Source organism: Xenopus tropicalis, chromosome 4 (assembly GCF_000004195.4).
Source record: "Xenopus tropicalis strain Nigerian chromosome 4, UCB_Xtro_10.0, whole genome shotgun sequence".
Classification (NCBI taxonomy): domain Eukaryota; kingdom Metazoa; phylum Chordata; class Amphibia; order Anura; family Pipidae; genus Xenopus; species Xenopus tropicalis.
This window is the reverse complement of record NC_030680.2, coordinates 107,689,382-107,710,047: the sequence shown is the minus strand read 5'-3', so window position 1 is coordinate 107,710,047 and position 20,666 is coordinate 107,689,382. Positions and strand designations below refer to the sequence as shown.

The window sequence follows — 20,666 nt, the reverse complement described above, 5'->3', positions numbered from 1 at the left end:
AATGTGTTACACATTTCCCACGTGCTCAGTTCTCTGGTGCATTTTAACAGATGCCACTTTTGGCTATATCTAACATGTATGTAGCCCTTTGTTCACAAGCAAAGGTAGTGAATGTTCATTTGCTGCTGGGTATGTGTTTAGAGCACTGAAACTGCTTGATTATACAACAAGACACTATTTGTGACATTTTATGAGCAGCTAAACAAAGGGATTTTAGATACTTTATTAGTTAATATAATGGGCTAATTTAGTATTGATATTGGATTTTTACAGCTTTGATACTGCTTGTTCAGGCCATTACCCAAACAGCTCCAAGCAAAACCACAAACCAAATAAACCAACGATGCAATGTCAGTGGCAAATGAGAATCATCTTCTACAACTCTGGTCAGCAAGGGTTTCTTAATTCTCTTCCACTGGGTTATTATTGCTTCTCTGGCCCCAGGCCACATCCCAGGTCCAGTTAGACGGTACTGGTAAGAATTGCAGGGTCCAAACAAGACTTTTGTGGCCAGAACTGGATCTGTGAGAAACATCTTAAATATATTTGGCTTTGCCCCAATCTGCGAAGCCAAGTCATCCAAATATTTAGTATATTCAGTACGTCGAGAATTATCTTTAGCTGTTGCAAACCTAATGGGTAAACATGGGATTAACCACAATATTACTGAATATAATAATAACAATTATGTTATAGCATCAATATATCCCACAGTGCTGTACAACAGATTTACATACAGATTTACTTAAACAAATATAACCAAATATAACAAGATATAAGGAGAGTCCTGCTCAGTAAAGTTTACCAGAGGCGAAAGTCCCCAATCCCTGCACTGCTCTAAAATACAGAACAGTTCTTCTATCGTTCTAAACCAATAGGGTCTCAACTTTAAGGTGCTGGAAATACTATCTGCCAGTGAGTGGATGTGAACAGGGTAGATCTTGCCACACGGGGACGGATGGTAACCTTACCTTTGTGTTTCTGACTTTGATCTAAAAGCCTGCTATTACTGTTCTAAAAATAAAAAATAAATGTAAGTAGCAAAAAATGCTTAGAGCAGCACCCTAAGTTGCATCACTTTCCTTTTTGGGTTTAGTTGCCCTTTAAAGCAGCATGGACCAGAAAGTCCCTTAGGCCTAAACTACATGAGAGATTTTGAAAAGATTTTGTGGGTCAGACTTTATCGTGCAAGAGAACAAGATTGTTGGATATTACAGCCCTTGTTGTTATGTAAGTCAGATCAGATAAAGTCAGATTGTGGGTTTCGCTCCTGCATTTATATTCAGTCAATACATTTTAATAATGCATTGTGAATGCATGTGAATGCAGCATTCAGCTTTCTTTTCTGACAGGCGTGCCATGTCTGATGGCAACACTTCCATGTACTGTAGTTCACACATCAGATTTTTCAATCTGTCGATCCAACACCTTCCTACACAATCTCCTGTGTAGTAGCGCTTAGTGGCAAGTTGGACACAGAAACTGTTGCAGCCCAATGACTTTAGCAGGTCATAGTGAGGTTACCCTAAAGCAGGGGTAGGGAACCTATGGCTCTGGAGCCAGATGTGGCTCTTTTGATGGCTGCATCTGGCTCTTTGCCAAATCTTTAATAAAAAAAATAACAGGGGGCGTGGCCTGTGCTCTACAGATAGAAGACGTGTTCTAAGCCTTAGAACACATCTTCTATCCGCCGAGCGCAGGCCACGCCCTCCTCCGCATCGCAGCCGGCATCCTTGGGACCCACCCTACATTGCCCCTGTGCTCGGCGGATAGAAAACGTGTTCTAAAACTTAGAACACGTCTTCTATCCGCCGAGCGCAGGCCACGCCCTACCTTGCCCCGCAGCATCCGCGGCCAAACATATTGTATGGCTCTCACGGAATAACATTTTGAAATATGTGGTGTTTATGGCTCTCTCAGCCAAAAAGGTTCCTGACCCCTGCCCTAAAGCTTTCTTACTTACTCAGGTTAATGCTCTGAAAGAAACTTCATTGCCTTCTTATCTAATTAGGGCTGACAAGCCCAGTTGCAACTAGGGATGCACCAAATCCAGGATTCAGTTTGGGATTCGGCCAAGATTCAGCTTTTTTCAGCAAGATCTGGATACGGCGAATCCATGCCTTTGGCCCAACCGAATACGAATCCTCAAAATCATGTGGCTTTTTGTCACATAAACACGGAAGTGGAACATTTTTCACCTCGTGCAAAGTGTGCAATTCTCTTTAGTCTTTCTTATTTCGGATTTGGTTCAGTATTCAGCCAAATCTTTTGCAAAGGATTCAGCGTTTGGCCGGATCCTAAAATAGTGGATTCAGTGAATCCCTAGTTACAAAGTCTGTTAATGATACCCAGTATATCACACTTGCTCTGCATTTCTGCATGATAAAATTTATGCAAGTCACAGATGTCATCTTACCATTTGCGTCTGAGTTTTTCATCCCTAGCCAAATCTTGGCTCTTGTCCTTGTCTGTAGGCATCTTGATTAATCCTGGAAAATATTGCATTGAAAGTTGAGACATTTTCATTGGAAAGCAGTAGACTGCCATTAATGATGTGTAGACCCATTTTTTTCATGTAACTATACAAGAGATTATGAGTATGGTTTTGTAGGAAGGCAGGCCAAGCTTCCAGGTGGTAATATAACCCCCATACCAATTCATTGAAGAGGAACTGTTACTATTAGAAAAATAGTTATATTAATATTATAAGAATAGTATATATTCATAATGTATTTGTAAGTTGCTTACAAAGTTCCTCATACTCATACTGTGAATGTGAGCTAACAGATTCCACGTGCTATAATTGGCTGATTCCAGCATGAACTGGTTATTTGGGATGCACTACTGACACACAAAGCGTATGGTTGAGATGTTTGCAGTAGGTTAGAAATGCTTGGTTAAAATTGCATACTAAGGGTCCTATTAACTAACCTTCCTATTTTTTACAGAAAAAAACGCAATAAAGGGCTTGTGAAGCTCGAAACATATATATTCGAATAAATTGCATGTTGCAGTTTATCTCAGTCTCCCAATCACTACTTCTAGTTATTTAAAAACCCGTTATCCAGAAAGCCCTGAATTATGGGAAGGCCATCTGCCATAGACTCAATTTTAATCAAATAATTCAAATTTTTTTTTCTACTTGATCCTGACTAAAATATCATCAATCGCAAAACAATCCCATTGGATTTATTTAACATTTAAATTATTATTAAATTCTTTTTTGGTTATAATCCAAATGAGAGAAATTTCCATTATTTGGAAAATTTAAAAAAAAAAAAGTTTGTTTTTGTATGATGTAAACCATGTTTTTGTTATGATTACTCTCCTTACCTTTAAAAAGTCTGGTCGCCCATCGACTCTGTAATTCAGCAAGCACCATGATTGGTCCAATAGGCAAAACAAGACCAATAACAGCAAGTGTTGGCTTTTGGAGATTAACTGGAATTACTTTTTTGTACAAAAATCCTTTGCTGTCATCCACCTTAATAACAGATTTCTCCAGAAAAGGAAAGGAGAATTGATACCCAGTGGCAAAGATCACAACATCAAGGTTATCTACTCTGGTGCCGTCTTCAAAACAGACTGACGTCTCTGTAAACTCTTTCACTCCTGGTTTTATCACAATAGTTCCAGTAAGAATGCGACTTGGGAGCTCCTCATTCACCAAAGGCTCCTTCCACATAATGCTGCCAATTACATAACAGGATTTTCAATGCCATTAGTAGAATATTTCTCTGTAGCAATATGCAGCATGTTTTGTAGACACATTTTTAGGACACTCTCTCAATCAGTGTTTCACAAACTGTGGACAAAAGAAAAGTAGAAAGTGCACACCCTTAAATGAATATAAAGAGGTGCTATTCCTTAGGGATGCGCCCAAAGAAAAGTCCCCTAGTCACTAGTAACAATTATTAAAGAGGACCGCACACTCTTAAAAATCAATATATTTATTTTTATATTAACTTACAAAATCAGAAACATACTACAGCCCTACACATTTTGACCACCATGTGACCACAAACACATTTAATAGCAATCCTAATTCTATCCTATATATTATATATGGAGATAGATAGATAGATAGATAGATGCATATGTATGTATACTCTAATTTTATGTGTTTGGGCAAGGCAATCATTTTGTTGCCCACAAGAAATCTTGTTCCCACAGGTGACAAAACACCTTTAGTATTGCAGGCTATGGAAAGTGTCATGTTCTAAGTCCAATCACATGAAAATGGTTCCTTCTGCATGATTACACAATTGGATTGCTTTGAACACTGTGATTCCTGTAGCTGGCAGTACTAAGGTATGTTTTGTGTCTCACTGGGAGACAATTTTCCATGGGTAATCTCTGGGGGTGACAGACATATCAGGCTCTGTGCAGGGTTACTGCCCCCGGTGCTTCAGGTAGCCTTAACCTCAGTCACTGATGTTTTAAAGCCATTGGGCACTAGTCATATGTCTTCACTGAGTCCTATAGTGAAACAAGTGATCTTTTGTGAGGGGTCTGATATTATTATGATATGTTTGTTAGCCCCTTAGTGTACATGGAAACAGTTTGCTCCAGAATCACATTGGTCTTCAGCATTGAATTGTACAATTGCTATTGCAGTACCTGTCAGTAATATAATCATGCTCAATTTACCCTTCAGGCTGTATTCCATAGAAATGATGGTTAAATTGTTCATTCATATACTTCTTAAGAAGCCAACGTGCTATTGATGGCGGTGCTGTGGTTCTAATCCAACTTTTGAATCGTGTGATGAAATGTAAATCCCAAGGATATCCACCTTCTCCAAGTCGACGGAGTACCCAGACACCACTTCTTGTGCTAAGATATACCTGTATTATGGAATATTTTATAACCAAAGTTGCAATGTCATGTAAAATTTTACCCAGAACACCTTGCAGGATAAATATAATGGCAGTTGTATGTAGAAAAGTTCCAATTCCTTATATATAAGCCCAAAAACCCATGGTAGTGTAATGTATTATACCTCATGACAAATCAAATGCTATGCCAATGGTGGGTAAAAGAAGCACATGTTTTTAACTAAAAAGCCATGTAAGTAGACTAAATGCAGTTAGTTAAAGCAGAGTACCTTTGCAGCTTTGGTACAGAGCTCTGTAGCAATGTCAACTCCACTGTTACCCATTCCTACAATCAGCACTTGTTTCCCATCGAAACCAACCGGTCTCTTGTATTCTCGGCAATGCATAATCTGCCCCTTAAACTTCTTAATGCCTGAATAGAAAAAAATGTTAACATATTTAAAAAAAAAAATCCAAAATCATATTTTTCTTAAACAACATCTTTTGTTTGTATTTCTTAAATGAAGCATTACTCAACCCCCTTTTAAAATCCTGCCAAACTTACTTTAAAATCTAAGCACGTTTCACCCTATATTTTGGACCCCTGCCTTCATGTGAGTGAAGAGCTCCAAGGGCATAATGGCCTGTTTTTCCTTTATTTGCTAAAGCTAAATGAATACAACCTCCGAACAACATTAAAGTGAGGTGTCACAATTATTGAATGGAAGTTTTTCTGCAGCGATGGTTCAGCAGTGATACTACACATGAAGTTGTCCTCCCACCGGGTCAGAATTATTGCTAGAATACAATATAGAGGTCAGTTACAGCCGAGTTGTTGCACACATTGACAGCATTTATTAAATGTACTTTGTCCAAAATTGTGGGCGTTATCACATTTCCTAGACTCGCTCCATGTCAGTACTGACCGGGATAGCCCCTCTCACCTGCTCCCAGCAGAAGGATTCAAGTCTTTAAAAGACCAACCACACCCACCTACCAATTTCTGTTTTATTTTTTATTCTTAGAAAAGCATTGGAACTTCCCATAAGGCATCCAAGGGACAGGGGTTTCTAGTCCATGGGACCTTTTTTGTTTCCCATCACATTACCTCATAACTTGGGTTCCAGCTCCTGGATCTGCTGTGCAATGTTTGGTAGCCATGCCTGCCTGTATTTCAGTGGCCTTCCTGTGTTGCCATCATAGTTTTTGGTGGCAAGTGCTTGTGCCCTCCTGACCTGCCCATAAGATATCCAGTGGCTGTGGTATATGTGGCCCCTACATCTTTTTGTTTTTGCGAATGGGCGAGGGAGGTGGCAGTTAGCAATACTTAGACATAATTAGTTAGGGGCCTGAGCCTTATTGCCTCCTGTTACTTTTCTTTGTTCCCATTGCAGGAAAGGTTCATGGCTAACTTCCTCCCTCAAAAAACTTCCTAAGGCTACAGTATTAGCAAAAAGTTTTATATAAACCTTTCAACTAGAAATGGCTGCAGATTTAGGCCTTCGGGAGGCACTCCAATTATACAATTTGCCCCTGTGTAACCTCAGCAGTTTTTTGTTGTTACTTGTCTGTGCAGATCCCAGTGTGATCAGGTGATCATGTGATTCCTCTGGCTGTGCTGGAGGTGGTTTCACCCACTCAGCAGCCCAAGATCCTGATCCAGGAGCCACAGGCAAGTACTGCTGTTCATAGTAAGACAGGCTGTCTTTTTGGGTTAAGGCCTGGTGTGCTGCAATATTCTGACTTAAGGGCCGGTTCAATCTGATTTATTAAGCAACAGATAAGGTATGTGTTCCTATTCAGATCTGGAGTGTGCTGAATTGTTTGCTCAACTAAAGCCAGTAGTCCTAATGAATAGGTAACTGGTTTTGAAGGCAATGTGTTCCTATGCTGACCAGCAGTGTGTTGGGTCTTGGCTATTTGCTTGATCACCTGAATCCAGTAGCCCTAATGAATAGGTAACTGGACCTGCAGGCAATGTGTTCCTAAGCTGACCAGCAGTGTGTTGGGTCTTGGCTATTTGCTTGATCACCTGAATCCAGTAGCCCTAATGAATAGGTAACTGGACCTGCAGACAATGTGTTCCTGTGCTGCTCTGGAGCATGCTGAGCTCTGGCTAATTACTTGTTTACCTGAATCCAGGAGCCCTGAGGATTATAGGTAAGTGAACTTGCAGGCAGTGTACTCTGTGCTGCTCTGCAGTGTGCCAAGCTCTAGCCAATTGCTTGCTCACCTGAATCCTCTAACATAAAGCATGTTGTTTAGCACGTGCTATCACCATAGCTCCACCTCCTGTATGTGGGTTCAAAAGGATCCCCTTTCGTTGTTGCCCTAATATGGTTAGGGGTCTACAGCCTTCAGAATGTACAGGTATACCTATACTTATCCTAAGGAGGTATATGCCTTCAGAATAAAAATCCAAATCCAATAGGACACTTCCACGTAATAGTTAAACTATCAAAGATCCTTACCAAACTAGCACATAGATGTGTGTATGTGTATATATGTATTTATTTATATACTGATTTGTATTTATATGCATATATGGATGTTACAGTATGTGTGTTTTTCTCACTGTTGACTTGAAGCGTTGCAGGTTCTAACTATTAATTCTTGGATGGGATAACCCTACATTTAAATGTAACTTTAGAGGGGCATTTTTCTTTACAGGGTTATTTATTATGCATACTACTGTTAAGCGTATTGTTATGATACGGTGTATTGACCATTTTTATCTGGTTACATGTTTGTGGGCTTTCTCCTTAATATCAGAGTATTCCTTATTAGGTTTCTGATACAGCCTATTACCCTCCCATTGGGAAAGAGTAGCTTGCTACGTCCCGGAGACTACTGACATGGGGAAAGGAAAGTTGTTTCATACTAAATAATTTTATATTTATTGTGATATTCTTTTCTTAGATGAACTCCATGTCAGTACTCACTATAGCCCCTCCCATCTGCTCCCATCAGAAGGACCCTCATCAAGTCTTTAAAAGACCAACCACTGACGTACTGACATAGCGTTTGTCTAGGAAAGGAAGATCACGAGATTGGTCTTTTAAAGATTTGATGAGGGTCCTTCTGATGGGAGCAGATGGGAGGGGCTATCCTGAGTACTGACATGGAGTTCATCTAGGAAAAGAACATCACAATAAATATAAAACTATTTTTCCTATTGACCCAAATTGCACCTCCCCTTGCTGCTCCAGTTAGGTTAGAATTATGCAAACATAGAAGATACTTTATGTAATAAAAGGCAAAAATTTTGCCCAGGTTCAGTAACTAGTGATGACCAATTTTTTTTGCCAGTCATGGATTCCCTGCAAAATTCCACATTTCAACATTGGCAAATTTTTTCGAGAAACCTTCACAAAAAATTGCTGTGACAAATTTTGCGAGTGAGGAAAAAGTTGCGGTCACATCAAAACAAGCGACTCGCGTCAGATATTCATTATTTTTATTTCATTTTATTTCCTGCTTTTGTATCAATTTTAAATTTCAATGTAAAATATTTTTTATGTATTAGTGTTTTCTAGGGAGTTCCCTTTTTCCCCCAGCATAATGTATTTTTGTGTTCTATTCATTTGTACTAATATTGCCCTGAACTAGGCAACTTCCTCCCAAAACTGACCTCTACTAAAACAGTCATAGTTCTTAAGCCAGCCAGGCATTTGCTTCAGGATAGAGGGCAATTTAGGACATTCCTGTTTTCAGCTCTACAGGCAGAGAGCATTCCAGAGAAATGAAAGTCTGCCAAATGACCGCTTTGTCAAATGCAGTAACTGAGAGTCAGCAGCTTGTAGCATGGAGCACCAGCGGGACAGATCATTTAAAGCAATTCATTATTAATTTTATAAAAATGAGGAGGTACCTTCCCCATAACCACACACTTGACGTGTTTCAAGGCTACCAACCACTTTCTCAAAAGAAGTTGCTTTTGAAAAAGTGAATGGTAGTCATTATATCATTGATTATATATTGCTACACTGGGACAGTTTGTGTTGTGAAAAATCCAATTATTTCTATGAAATTTGCTACTGCAATTCATCTGTCAGTAAGCATAAAGATACAGTTTAAGAAAATTTTAAGTATAAACAGTTTAAGTAAATAAACAGTGTAATATATATATAATGCTTTCTTAAATTACACTTTAAATTATAAGGAATACAGGACACTGTTTTCATGGTCTAGCTAAAAGGTACCAGATAAACTTTATTTACAATAAATGAACTAGAAAGGGAAGTTTGAGAAAAAACTTCATGTTGGTTTGAAAAACATGAAGTCACTGAATGAAATCTGATTGGCTCCACCCAGTTTTTCTAATGTTGGATCACAATTATATAGTAAAAACCAATGTGCAAAGTTTAGGGACCCTAATAGTGTCTGAATGGCAGCAATTTAAATTTCCCCACTGAAAATCAATGAGTGACATCTAATTGGTGGTTGGTGGCCCCACCCACTTTTTATAACCTGAAACTGCAATTACCCAGTGACTAATTAAAGTCAATGTGTGAAGTTGAAGTCACCCAGTGACAAACTGCAAAGTTTGGGCACCTTGGCATAAATAGTGTGAGAATTACAGCTTTTTATATTTAAGCCAATGAAATTCAATGGATGAAATCTGATTGGCTTTTGGTGGCCCCAACCACTTTTTCTAACCTTGAGTACGTAGTCACCCGGTGACAGACTTTGACAAGTTTGGGAACCCTGGCATCAAACCAACAAAATTCAATAGGTGAAATCTGATTGGCTGTTCACAGCTTCGCCCACTTTTGTGCATCCAACAATCATCATATTTTCATTCAGGCTGACCCCATGACTATGTGGGGAGTGTAGCCTCAAAGCTGTAAGATTGGCAGCAGTTTCAATTTCCCCATTAAAGTCAATGGGTGAAATTTGATTGGCCCCTCCCACTTTGGGTCATCCAACAAATGTCGCTGTTTTATTTGGGGTGACCCCATGATTATGCTATTCAAGTTTGGGGGGTGTAGCTTCAAATCTGTAAGAGTGGCAGCAGTTTGAAAATCTTCCCTGTCAAAGTCAATGGGAAAATTTGGGGGTTCGGAGCGGCGCCACAAAAAGACAGGGGGCAGGATCGCTTAGAAAAGCACAAGCAACCTGCTCCGCTATAGGGCGAAGAAGTGTGGAGAGTTTGGGTGTTATACCCCTAAAACTGTAGGAGGAGTAGCGTTTAGAAAATGGGGGGTGCGAAGAAGAAGAAGAGGAAAAGGAAGAATAAGCTGAAGTGGAAGAACAGTAGGGTGGGGTTATTCATCCCAACATAATTACAGTACCTGAGAAAGAATCCAAAGGAAACACGGGTTGTTCATGCTGACCAGTACATATCATAACAGCATCAAAGATTGCAGACTCTGTTTTCCCATCACAATTGGTTTCTATGACCCATTGTCCTGTCACAGAAAAATCTGATTTTCGCTGTACATTGATAACCTTTGTCTGAGCAAAAACAAAGAAACATAATTAGCTGCTTAATGCTTCATGCACTAGATGAATGGAAAGTCAGTCATTTGGCTTTACCTCTCCATATATTTTTGTATTGACATTGTTCTGCTGTACAGTTTCTTCTCAGCATATTAATGATCAAAAGGCATACATAATAACATAAAATACTTATAAATGAGGGAATTTCATAACCAGAACAGTGTATTAGAAAAACATGTCCGTTATTGGGAATGTCTGCAGAGTATCCAATATTTTATAATCCAGAAACAATTTCCAACTAAAGTTAATGGCAAGCAGCAGGGGAAACTTTAGGAGCTTCCTCGTGGGCTGAAATATTCTCACAGAAACACCTGTCCCCATAGCTGAGAAAAGGGACAACTTTTTATCTGATATTTGTTTTTAAACAGATGACCTGTAAATGCTACCTGTTGCACCTGGACAAACTTAGTGGAGCTTATTAATAAGCACTGGGCAAATATACATGTAGGGAACCATAGGGTTAATCTGCCCCTATGGCTCTACTTCCTGATTTACACTGTTACTGGGCAAAGTCCCATGTATCTAGTTTACGATTTACATATTGTGCCTATTGGTTTATTTGGTTGATCACACCCCTTGCACTCCAATATAGTGTTTAGCAAGGAGGTGTGGCTTCCTCTTTGGCTGCCTCTGTGTCTCAGGAACAGGTCACTGAGCCTGGGAGCAGGACAAGGCCCCAGTAAAGCCTTATTGCCCTAGAGTTACCACCTTAGACTCTAGAGAAGTCGGGGACAGGGACCCCATGAACGAGGACCAGTTAGATAGTTACTCTTGTAACCAGGGATAAACCAGTGTGCATCCTCTCTTGTTGTCCTCCTACTATCATTTAACTGTATCATGCAACTGTATCTGCATTGTGAGTATAGCCCTGCATTGCTACTTGTCTCTGACAATAAATTTGTGCTATAGTTCAACTGCAAGAACCTTCTGGCGTCCATCTTTGCTAAATTGCACTGCACACAGCTGTGCTGTGCTGTGGATTTATTTGAGTACTGATTTACCTTATTAAAAATAACTGCAATGCACAATCCTGTACTAAGTGGAAGCATTAGTACTACATTCACAGAGCATTCCGTACTCCCATAATAAGTGGAGGCTCAGACCTGCTGATAGGGGTGCCATTTCACAATCCTGTGAATATCTTTTAAAATATCTATTACTGCTAGGTTTACAAAAATATAAGGTGCTTAGTTTGTTACAGTTCTTACTGTTCCAGTAAACAGTTCAGGGAGCTTTTTAAAATACTTGATACTGAAGGAACATTTCAAGCATTTGGTATAGATTATGAGTGCAGATTCAGCTTAAGGAATGGTCTCAAAAACAAGTTATGAAACCATTCAGAAGGAACTAATTTGTGTATGCTCTTGCTTATTAAGAGATCACTTTTCATGAAGCCTAAGTTTGTTTGGACCTAGTTAATGCCAAAAACTGCAGTGAGATAATAGAGTATAAACGAGAAACAGATGCAGTCATTTACAGTTACTTCCAAACCAACCTAGTTTTCTCTCTTGTATTCAGTAAATACATATAGTATAAACAAAAAAATGATTCCTTATGTCTAAATCATTTCATTGAGAACATAATCAAATAAACATAGCCTCCATCCATGTTTCACTGTATAAGGGAAAATAACAGAGTAAAAGTTGGCAATGTAAACTTCTACAGGCTTATTTCAGAAATAAGTACAATTTGACCCCTTTTTATCTTTCTGTGTAAAAACAAAACCCATTGTATTGTACAGAGCTTATTTGTTATCTGCTGTGTAGAACATTTGCCTTTTTTAACTTCAATGACTACACAATAGCTTATTTATATAAACTGTAGTAATGTTTTTGAAGCAAACAAATCATTTTTACTAAAGGAAGGCAGGAGTATATATTTTCTTGTGCTTCAGAATGGAGTGCAAGACTTACATTTCTCATATGAAAACAGATTAGCTTGCCTTCAGCAGTGCTGTATTAATGAGAGGCGGAGACATGTAGGTATAACCCCTCCTACTCCCTACCCAACCTCTAACTTTTAGGGGGCAAGCCCCAAAAGGCATATGGCAAGGCCAGGGCTGCCTTGCATCCACTGCCATTGCACTCTGTGCCTCACACCAGACTTTTAGTCCAGCAAGAGGTGCAGAAAGCAGCATGGCCCTGGACACAAGTGCTTCTTGAATGAGCACTAAGGGCTGCTAGTTTGCACCTCCTAGTGCATCTGGGGAAATGGTAAATGCTCCCTTATTTTTTTAGAGAAGTGCCCTCCAACAGTGTAAAATCTGGCAGTTTTGGAAGGAATAATGCTCAAATGCTCATGCTATGTGGGGTGGTTGAAATTAAATAAAATAGGCAGGGGGACCCTGGATCCCCTTTTAAAAGTTTTTAATTTAATTTCCTTCATGTGCAATTACAGAAGTGCTGTGCAGGGGGTAGTGGGAACTCAACAAAAGGGAACTATTGGATGCCCCCTGTTCTCCTCACTATGGAGAATGGCAAGGATGATATTCTACCATAGAAGTCTTGGAACGACATCATCTTTTATATATAAGTTAGACCATCATTATCCCACTATGTGGAAAAGAGCACAGTTTTAAGGAAATAGTAAATATTTTACCTTATAAGGGGTTATTTGGCATAACCAGTGGAAGCCCCTTTATCCTCTTTGTTTCCAAAATATAATGGGGAACTAATAAAAGAAAATGTAAAACAACCATACCCTGGCCTTACAACCATGCCCTGGCCTTACAATATATAAATAGGAATAACAACCTGATCCCTCATTTTACACCCATTATTTTACAGACAAGACAAAAATTTGCGTGTGAATTATGAGCGCCAGATTGTCCCAGGTTTGTCCCTCCCCACTGGCTATCACTTGGCTGTGAAGAAGAATCTCTGTCTTATTAAATACTATGAAGCTATTGCAAGCACAGGTGTTTATCCCATAGTCTATTTTAATCAATTACTGGTGCTGCAGAGTCCACTTTAATCAAATAATCAAAATTTTTAACATGATTTTTTGTTCTCTAAATAATAGAACACTACACACACTACAGTTATGTGTACCACTCACCTTAAATCTGATATATTTGACCAATTTGAAATGTTCTGCATACATTCTGCAATACTCAAAGAATTTGTGATGGGGTAGAAAGTTGGGAAAATCCTCTGGCATGGGAAAGTCACTGAGACACATTATTTCCTTGCAAACATTGGTGACCAAAGACTTGTAGATACTGGCTCTACCATCCTCCATGTTGTCCTGGGGAGAAATTGTAGCACAATGACATCAATGCAGATCTAATTCATGAAATAAAAACACATAATACGAGTATCCCCATTATTCTAAGGGAGTTAGTAACATTTTTTTCAAATTCTCTCCCCAGTAAAAAATAAATATAAAAGTTGTTGGGAACTGTCCCAATAAATGGTAACAGTTAAATCTAGAACAAAAGTTGTGAAATGTTTTAGAGTGTTAGGAAAGGAAAGTTTTATAAATGTGAAATATTTCAAAGGCAAAGAGGGCTGTTCATCTTACGGGAAGCTTTTAGTATGATGTTGAGAGTGATATTCTGAGACAATTTGCAGTTGGGCTACTTTTTTTTTATTTATTCGTGGTTTTTCAGTTATTTAACTTTTTGTTCAATTCTCCAGTTTGAAATTTCAGCACCTAGCTGGTTTCTAGGTTCTAAATTACCCTAGCAACCAGGCAGTGGTTTGAATAAGAGAGTGGAATATTAATAGCAGAGGGCCTGAATAGAAATATAAGTAATAGAAAATAACAATAAAATGTTGTGTTACTGTTGCATTAAAGCGAGATTTGCGATTAATGCAGAACATATAAAGTCTCCTTTATGAACGCAGTGCATAGTGCAAAATGCAGTATTAGGACACAAATTACCATGCCTGTTTTTTGTTTTTTTTTAATGTAACAGGCCTGTTGTGAGCATCCAGCAGGTTTAAGCAAATGTATGGGTAGAACTGCGTTTATGAATGGCATCAGTACATGCCCAATTATAAATCCTTTTTAACACTTTACTCTTGCCTCGTCTGGTACTGGTACAGAGCAGCTAAACTTTAAAGTAACAGTAACACCAAAATGTGAAAATGTTTTAAAGTAATTAAAATATAATGTACTGTTACCCTGCACCGGTAAAAATTATGTGTTTGCTTTGGAAAGACTACTAATTTGCTCTTTAGAAAGGAAAGCCCTGGAGCTATAAGCACAGGGGCTGCATGACAAGGGATCCGAATGCCCAGCAGCCAGATTACACTGGTTTATGTTTAGAGATTGGCAGAACCAGGTGCAACTGTGATTAGGTGAGAAGGAAAGAGTTAAGGCAGGAGAAAGCCGGCCTGGGGGGTGGAGAAAATGAGAGGGATGTGATGTCAGAAAAAAGAAGCACTCACTTCCTTATCTTCTGAGCAGGTAGAAACATCCCACCCACCCTCCCCCTTTTTGCATATTTTGCAAATTTTGCAAAATGTCAGGAGTTTCTCTTCTTTTTGTTTTCATATTATCTATTAATAACTGAATGTGGATGTTTTCCTGAATGCATTGTTATATTGTGCTTTCTGTATCTTTATACGGTATAAACTTGAATGTCAGCATCATGGGCGTCCGCAGAAAATTTTCCAAGGGGGGGCAAGTAAGCTAGCATCATCCTGCAACAGATAAATATATATATATATATATTTTTTTTTGCAGGATGATACTAGGGGAGGCTAAATATGGCCCATACACAGACTGACCTACAGCTAATGTGACACTTAGTGGATTCACTGCTGACGTAAAAAGTTAACCTCCCAACTACCTCTTGCCGTTCCCACTGACTCCCAGGGATACTGTACAAAAGTGCGGGTGGGGGTGCTTTTTTTTTTTTACCCTAAAATGTTTAGTATTAGTAGTAAAAGTATTCATACGCGCACTTCTGTTAGGGGATCTGCAAACATTTGTGTTTGGGATCAGTTAGCTTAAAGGGGTAGTTCGCATTCGAATTCACTTTTATTTTTAATGGTTTTTCAGTTATTTAGCTTTTTGTTCAGCAGCTCTCCATTTGGTATTTCAGCAGCTATCTGGTTGCTAGGGTCTTATTTACCCTAGCAACCAGGTAGTGATTTAAACAAGAGATGGGAATATGAATAGTTAAGGGGCCTACTTGGAAAAATAAGTAATACAAAATTATAATAATAATAAAATTGTAGCCTCGCAGAGCAATATTTTTTGGCCCCCATTTGAAATCTGTATAGAGGCAGAAGAGAAAGGCAAATTATTCAAAAAAATTAATTAGGAAGACCAATTGCAAAGTTGCTAGGAATAGGCCATTTTATAACATACTAAAGGTTAACTTAAAAGTGAACCACCCCTTTAGATGTGTTTATGTTAGTTTTATAGCAAGAAAGGCAGTGGATACTGACTCCCCATTATATACAGTGAGATGCAGTCTGTATTTACAAAACCAGCACATTATATGCCATGAGGAGCAGTGGGTACTGATGGCAGATATTCAGGCCCTGGCACTATAACACTGGCACTGATACACAACATTGACCCCACTGTAACTTACTATAAATGAACAAAACAATGACAAAAAAAAAAAAAAAATAGTAAGTGCAAAAAACAACAACACATATATAAACTCACAATGAGCTTTTTCAGAGGGAAAGAGTTAACTTACCCTCCATGTGTTAGGGTAGGGGATAGATTATAAATTAAACAATTTAATGTCAGCTAGTGATTCTTTAGAACTGTATAGTACCTGTGGGATGAAAACTGCAGCAAAAGTTGAGAGTTGGTTCTCAGGTAAAGTTACAGCTGCAGATTCATCTTTTCAGTCTTTATTTCTGTTTCCAGTTTGCAAAATCTCCCGATCCCTGTGTGCATCTGTGCTCTGATTGGTCAATTTTACTGTCTGTCAAGGAAGCTGTGCTCTGATTGGTGAATCCACAAGAAGAAAGATCCAATCGGAGCACAGCAAAAACGGGCTTGAGGGGAAAGTGCAGAAACGGAGTAAGGTTTTTGTTTTTTTTGCTACTTTTCCAGGGGGGGGCAAGTGCCCCCTCTTGCCCCCTTCTGTGGACGCCCATGGTCAGCATTGTATTTAATTCATGTTAACTACGATTGCTTGATCCAGGGAATGTTTCCGATCGCCAAGGGGGTCAGGAAGGAATTTTTTCCCTCTTGAAGCATAATTGGCATTAGCTTCAGGTTGGGTTTTTTGCCTTCCTCTGGATCAAAACAGTGGATATATGATAATATATTTTAAGTTTTATTTGTCACAGCAGCGGTAGGACCTTGCCAGAGTACTGCACAGGTCATTTTAGCAGAGGGAGAAAGGAGGTTCTCTCCTGTGACTGCATGGTGCATTGATAGATACAGACGCTACTACTGCTTGTGCTAGGTGACAGCCTGCTTGGATTTCCTATCTTCGAGACACTGCAGATCCAGGACCGGCAGCAGGGCTGCTGAACGTCTCTCATGGTTGGTAATGCAGCTCCTGCTGGTAGCAGAGTTTAGGGGCCATAGCGACCTCTTATGGAATTATGGCTTTAGAATATTGCCTTGGGTTAGGCTGGCAAGGTCCTGTTTATTTGATAAAATGTGAATAAATGCTGTGGCCATTTTCTCCACCTCTGTCTCCTGGTGTTTCATTAAGGTATGTAACAAGGGGGTTCAGCGGTCTCAAGGCGAAGGGTCAATTGAGGAGTCCCCTTGTCATGCAATGGGAATCTACACAGCTTATCTGCTATGTAACTTGTACCTTTTTTTCTTTTTTCAGTTTGTATAGCTGCCCCCATGGCTACAAAGCAGCTACATTATATAAACTATAGTAGTGTATCAGAAGCAAAAACACAACATTTACCAGTGCAGGGCAATAGTACATGATATATTTAATTAGTTTGATGTTTGATACTCTTTAATTTTATTTTAGTGTTTTAGTGTTACTGTTCCTTTAAGGCCTTGTGCTTTTGCACTTTTAATAACACATTTGGTGAAAATGTCAATACACAGTGCTCACGTGGAAGGGATTATATACTAGGGCTCTATACTTAAGTCATGCCCTGGGCAAGTATTAAATACAGGACTTTGCTTGTACTCATGTAAGTCATGTGCCAGGGGATGGCAATGTCCCACCAAATGACATTCCCCCTGTATGCAGAATTAGCAGGTGCAAGCAGAACTGTATACAGTCCAGTATTCTAGGAACTTGTCAATGGCTAGTTCATCTCCCTGGGGGGCAGGTGCATTGTGGGCATGGTGCTTTGTTCCCCACAAGTAAGCCCTATAGGGTGTTTAACACATGTATACTATTATTTTTAGAAAAGCAGAAAAGAACAAATAGTCTTTAAAAGTATTACATTATTTGGACCATTTGCTATTCTTATGTATATTGTACATAGCAATAAAACATACTGAAAATCTCCAGAGCCCTCCGATATCATCACTTCTTTCAAAGCATATCGGCTCCAGACCTTCTTCCAGGCAGGATTTGATAGCAACCAAACCACTGATACCCGCTCCAATCACTGCAACATTCTTGACCATCTTTCCCCTGCAGAATTAAGGAACACGTATGTAATTGCTGACATTTATAATACATTATCAGTGTCAATCATAAAGTTATATGCTAATAAAATTACTATTGAAATAAGCATCTGTCTGTTCTTTGCTATCAACACCCTTCAGCCAAAGCTCCATTGACTACAATGCCTTGCACTCTTGTGTGATTCTCCTTCACAGGTGTGGTAAGCACAGAACATGCAAGGAACTGTGAGAATGGGAGTGTTGGTAAATGTACTAATTATAAATGAATGGTTTATTGTTTGGTTTTATTTAGTGCACTTTCCCACACGGACCCACAGTATTATATTAACCCAGGTTTGTGTGCTATTCAGTAGCAGTTATAACACCCCATCTTGAGTTTCCTTTCACAAAAATATCCCAATGTGCTCTGGTCCATTAATCCGTCATAATAAATTTTAAATGGAAAATGGGAGCAGTACAGGTGTACAGGTGTCAAAACCTTGTATAGCATGGATAAGAAATTAAAGTTAAATACCAGGCACTAGTGCTTCAAGCACAAAATACCTGTTAGGTTATTGGGAAAAATACACCTAACACAGACAGCATCCATTCATTAACTTTAACTTTATAAGGGATGCCAGCTATTCAGTTGCATAACTTTGGAGTCTGATATTGGGCAATGTTATTCAGCAGGTCACTCATAGTCTATTTAAAAGTCTTTCTCATAAAGTGATGTAAATACAGGTCAACGACTTTACATCATTTATTAACAGATTAGATAAGAGTGGATTTTGCTAGCAGTTGCGGAGCTTAACTGCCAATAAGCAAAAGCCTTCCTAACTGCTCATTCAACCTAAAATTCAGAAAGTCTATACCATGTTTATATTATTTAGGGTATTCTGAGAAAAAAAAATATATACACAGAATATACAAGTCCAGAGCAATATTATTACATTTACACTGAAAAGATTTACTTTCTAAGGATGCTGTCCCTTATTTCAGCTCCCTTCAATTACAATGCATGTATAGAAATTACAATTGGTGTATGTATGTTGCAAATATACATAAAGGCATATGTTTAAATATAATGTACAATAAGGGGCATATTTATTAAGCTGTGTAAAACGAATTCGCTGAAAAAAACGGCGTAAAAAGCTGTGTAAAATAAATGGAGCACATTGCTGTCTGAATGCCAGATTTTACACCATTATTTTACATAAGTTCTGGCGGAAGAAAAACATGTAAAAATGACGCTGATTTTACACCGCTTTTTACACAGCAAAGCCTGGTGATGTGTGGTGAATTTTCTTGCTGTTTTTTACACAGCATAATAAATATGCCCCTAAGGGTGAATTATGCACCCAAGCAGCTTCTTCAGCTTAACAGTCCAGTTGCTAAGCACTACTAAATACTACATGGAAACAAGCATAGATGTATATATTTATATATGTGTATATGTGTTTTGACCCAGTGTTGCCCTCCTGCCTAATATAATTATGTATTGCAAGAAATGTGTGTGCACTCATCAAATAAACTTATCTGTACAGTTATACAGATATAGCATAAATTATACAGTTATGGGATCTGTTATCTGGAAACCCCTTATCCAGAAAGCACTAATCTACAGGAAGGTCATCTCCCATAAAGTCTATTTTAATCCAATACTTTTTTTTTTTTCGGTTTTATCTGTAGTAATAAAACAGCACATTGTATTTGATCAAAACTAAAATATTAATCCTTATTGGAGGCAAAACAATCCTATTGGGTTTATTTATTATTTAGATGTTTTCTTTAAAAATATAGAAATCCAATTTAGAGAAAGATCCCTTATCCTTATCCTAAGACCCCAGGTCCCAAGCATTCTAGATAACAGGTTCCAAACCTGTAGTGGTAAACCAGTTTTTCCAGGTTTCCAAGTTCGCACATAGCAATGTATTTTGCTACTTTGAATATTGTTTTATTTACATTGTTTCTGGAAAACATTCCCAAATGCTAAGGAAAATAGCCTCGTGCTTTGAAATATATACAAATATACAAGACATACAAGTGTAAAATAATTTGACAGACAAAAATGGAAATAGGATGATACATTTAGAAAGATAAGTGCACATAATACAGATAATGATAAAACATTAAGCAAATGGTACTTACAGTAGTCCCAAGTAACTGTTAGTTTCCCTCTGTGTGATAGCTATATTCTGATACAGGTGCTATCAGGCTTTCTGGAAAGTTGTTGATGCTGAATGGGTTATGAGGAGGGAGGTATTACAGATTAAGGATTACATAAATTACACCCGACCTTTAGATTTTTTTAAACAATTTTGGACTCGTGCCACATGCAGCACACGTCTCACAGGGCTGGCTTCTTTGCAAAGATACGCTTTCCATAACCAAAATTATAATATAAGAACATGCCAATGGTTTGGAGATGTTGATCTCTGGAACAGAATTAAACAGAAATGATTTATTACAGCATCATTTTCAAAAAAATACTTTGTTTTGACATTTATACACGAGGCAAATTTATTATAATTTGAGATTGTGGGTTTTTTCCAGCCACCGAGAAAATCAAGGCAATCGCAAATATTTTTAAAGATTTTGTAACTCAAATTTTTGAGATTTATCAATTGAAAACTCAAATGAAATCATTTGGAAGATAAAACCTGTCGAGCAATTTTTTATTTTTATAGACTTTTAAAATATGTTATACAGACATTTAAAATGAGTAGAACAGGGTGATTTTTTTTTTAGATCAAATATTTTTCCACAACATCAGAGAGTTTTTCTGATTCAAGTTTTTCATGAAGATGCTAGTGTTCAAGAAGAAAAAAATTGTGA

The 20,666-nt window shown here is 38.3% G+C and overlaps 1 protein-coding gene across 2 annotated transcripts; it reads right to left on the bottom strand.

Moving 5' to 3' along the window:
- Positions 1 to 186: 186 nt before the first annotated feature.
- On the bottom strand, positions 187 to 20,087 carry fmo2 (flavin containing dimethylaniline monooxygenase 2). 2 transcript variants are annotated; one of them, NM_001030424.1, is made up of 9 exons: positions 19,980 to 20,061; positions 17,718 to 17,856; positions 13,377 to 13,565; positions 10,112 to 10,274; positions 5,108 to 5,250; positions 4,651 to 4,847; positions 3,334 to 3,689; positions 2,417 to 2,489; positions 187 to 632 (listed from the first exon to the last, which is right to left on the bottom strand). In NM_001030424.1, exons 2-9 carry the CDS (start codon positions 17,847 to 17,849, stop codon positions 290 to 292), a joined length of 1,596 nt encoding a protein of 531 aa, NP_001025595.1. In that variant the 5' UTR covers positions 17,850 to 17,856; positions 19,980 to 20,061; the 3' UTR covers positions 187 to 289. The 2 variants fall into 2 exon arrangements, with proteins under 2 accessions (NP_001025595.1, XP_031755987.1); XM_031900127.1 differs by lacking the exons at positions 187 to 632; positions 2,417 to 2,489; positions 3,334 to 3,689 and adding an exon at positions 3,696 to 3,805 and having other exon boundaries at positions 19,980 to 20,087.
- Between the last annotated feature and the right edge of the window lie 579 nt (positions 20,088 to 20,666).

What these genes read in the sequence shown, in the direction of transcription:
- fmo2 (NM_001030424.1), bottom strand. Translation starts at nt 17,849, where the DNA reads ATGGTCAAGAATGTTGCAGTGATTGGAGCGGGTATCAGTGGTTTGGTT. An exon ending in GGCGACCAGACTTTTTAAAG is followed by an intron (nt 2,490 to 3,333) that starts GTAAGGAGAGTA and finishes AATATTTTCCAG; the next exon opens with GATTAATCAAGATGCCTACA. An exon ending in GAAAAACTCAGACGCAAATG is followed by an intron (nt 633 to 2,416) that starts GTAAGATGACAT and finishes TTTACCCATTAG; the next exon opens with GTTTGCAACAGCTAAAGATA.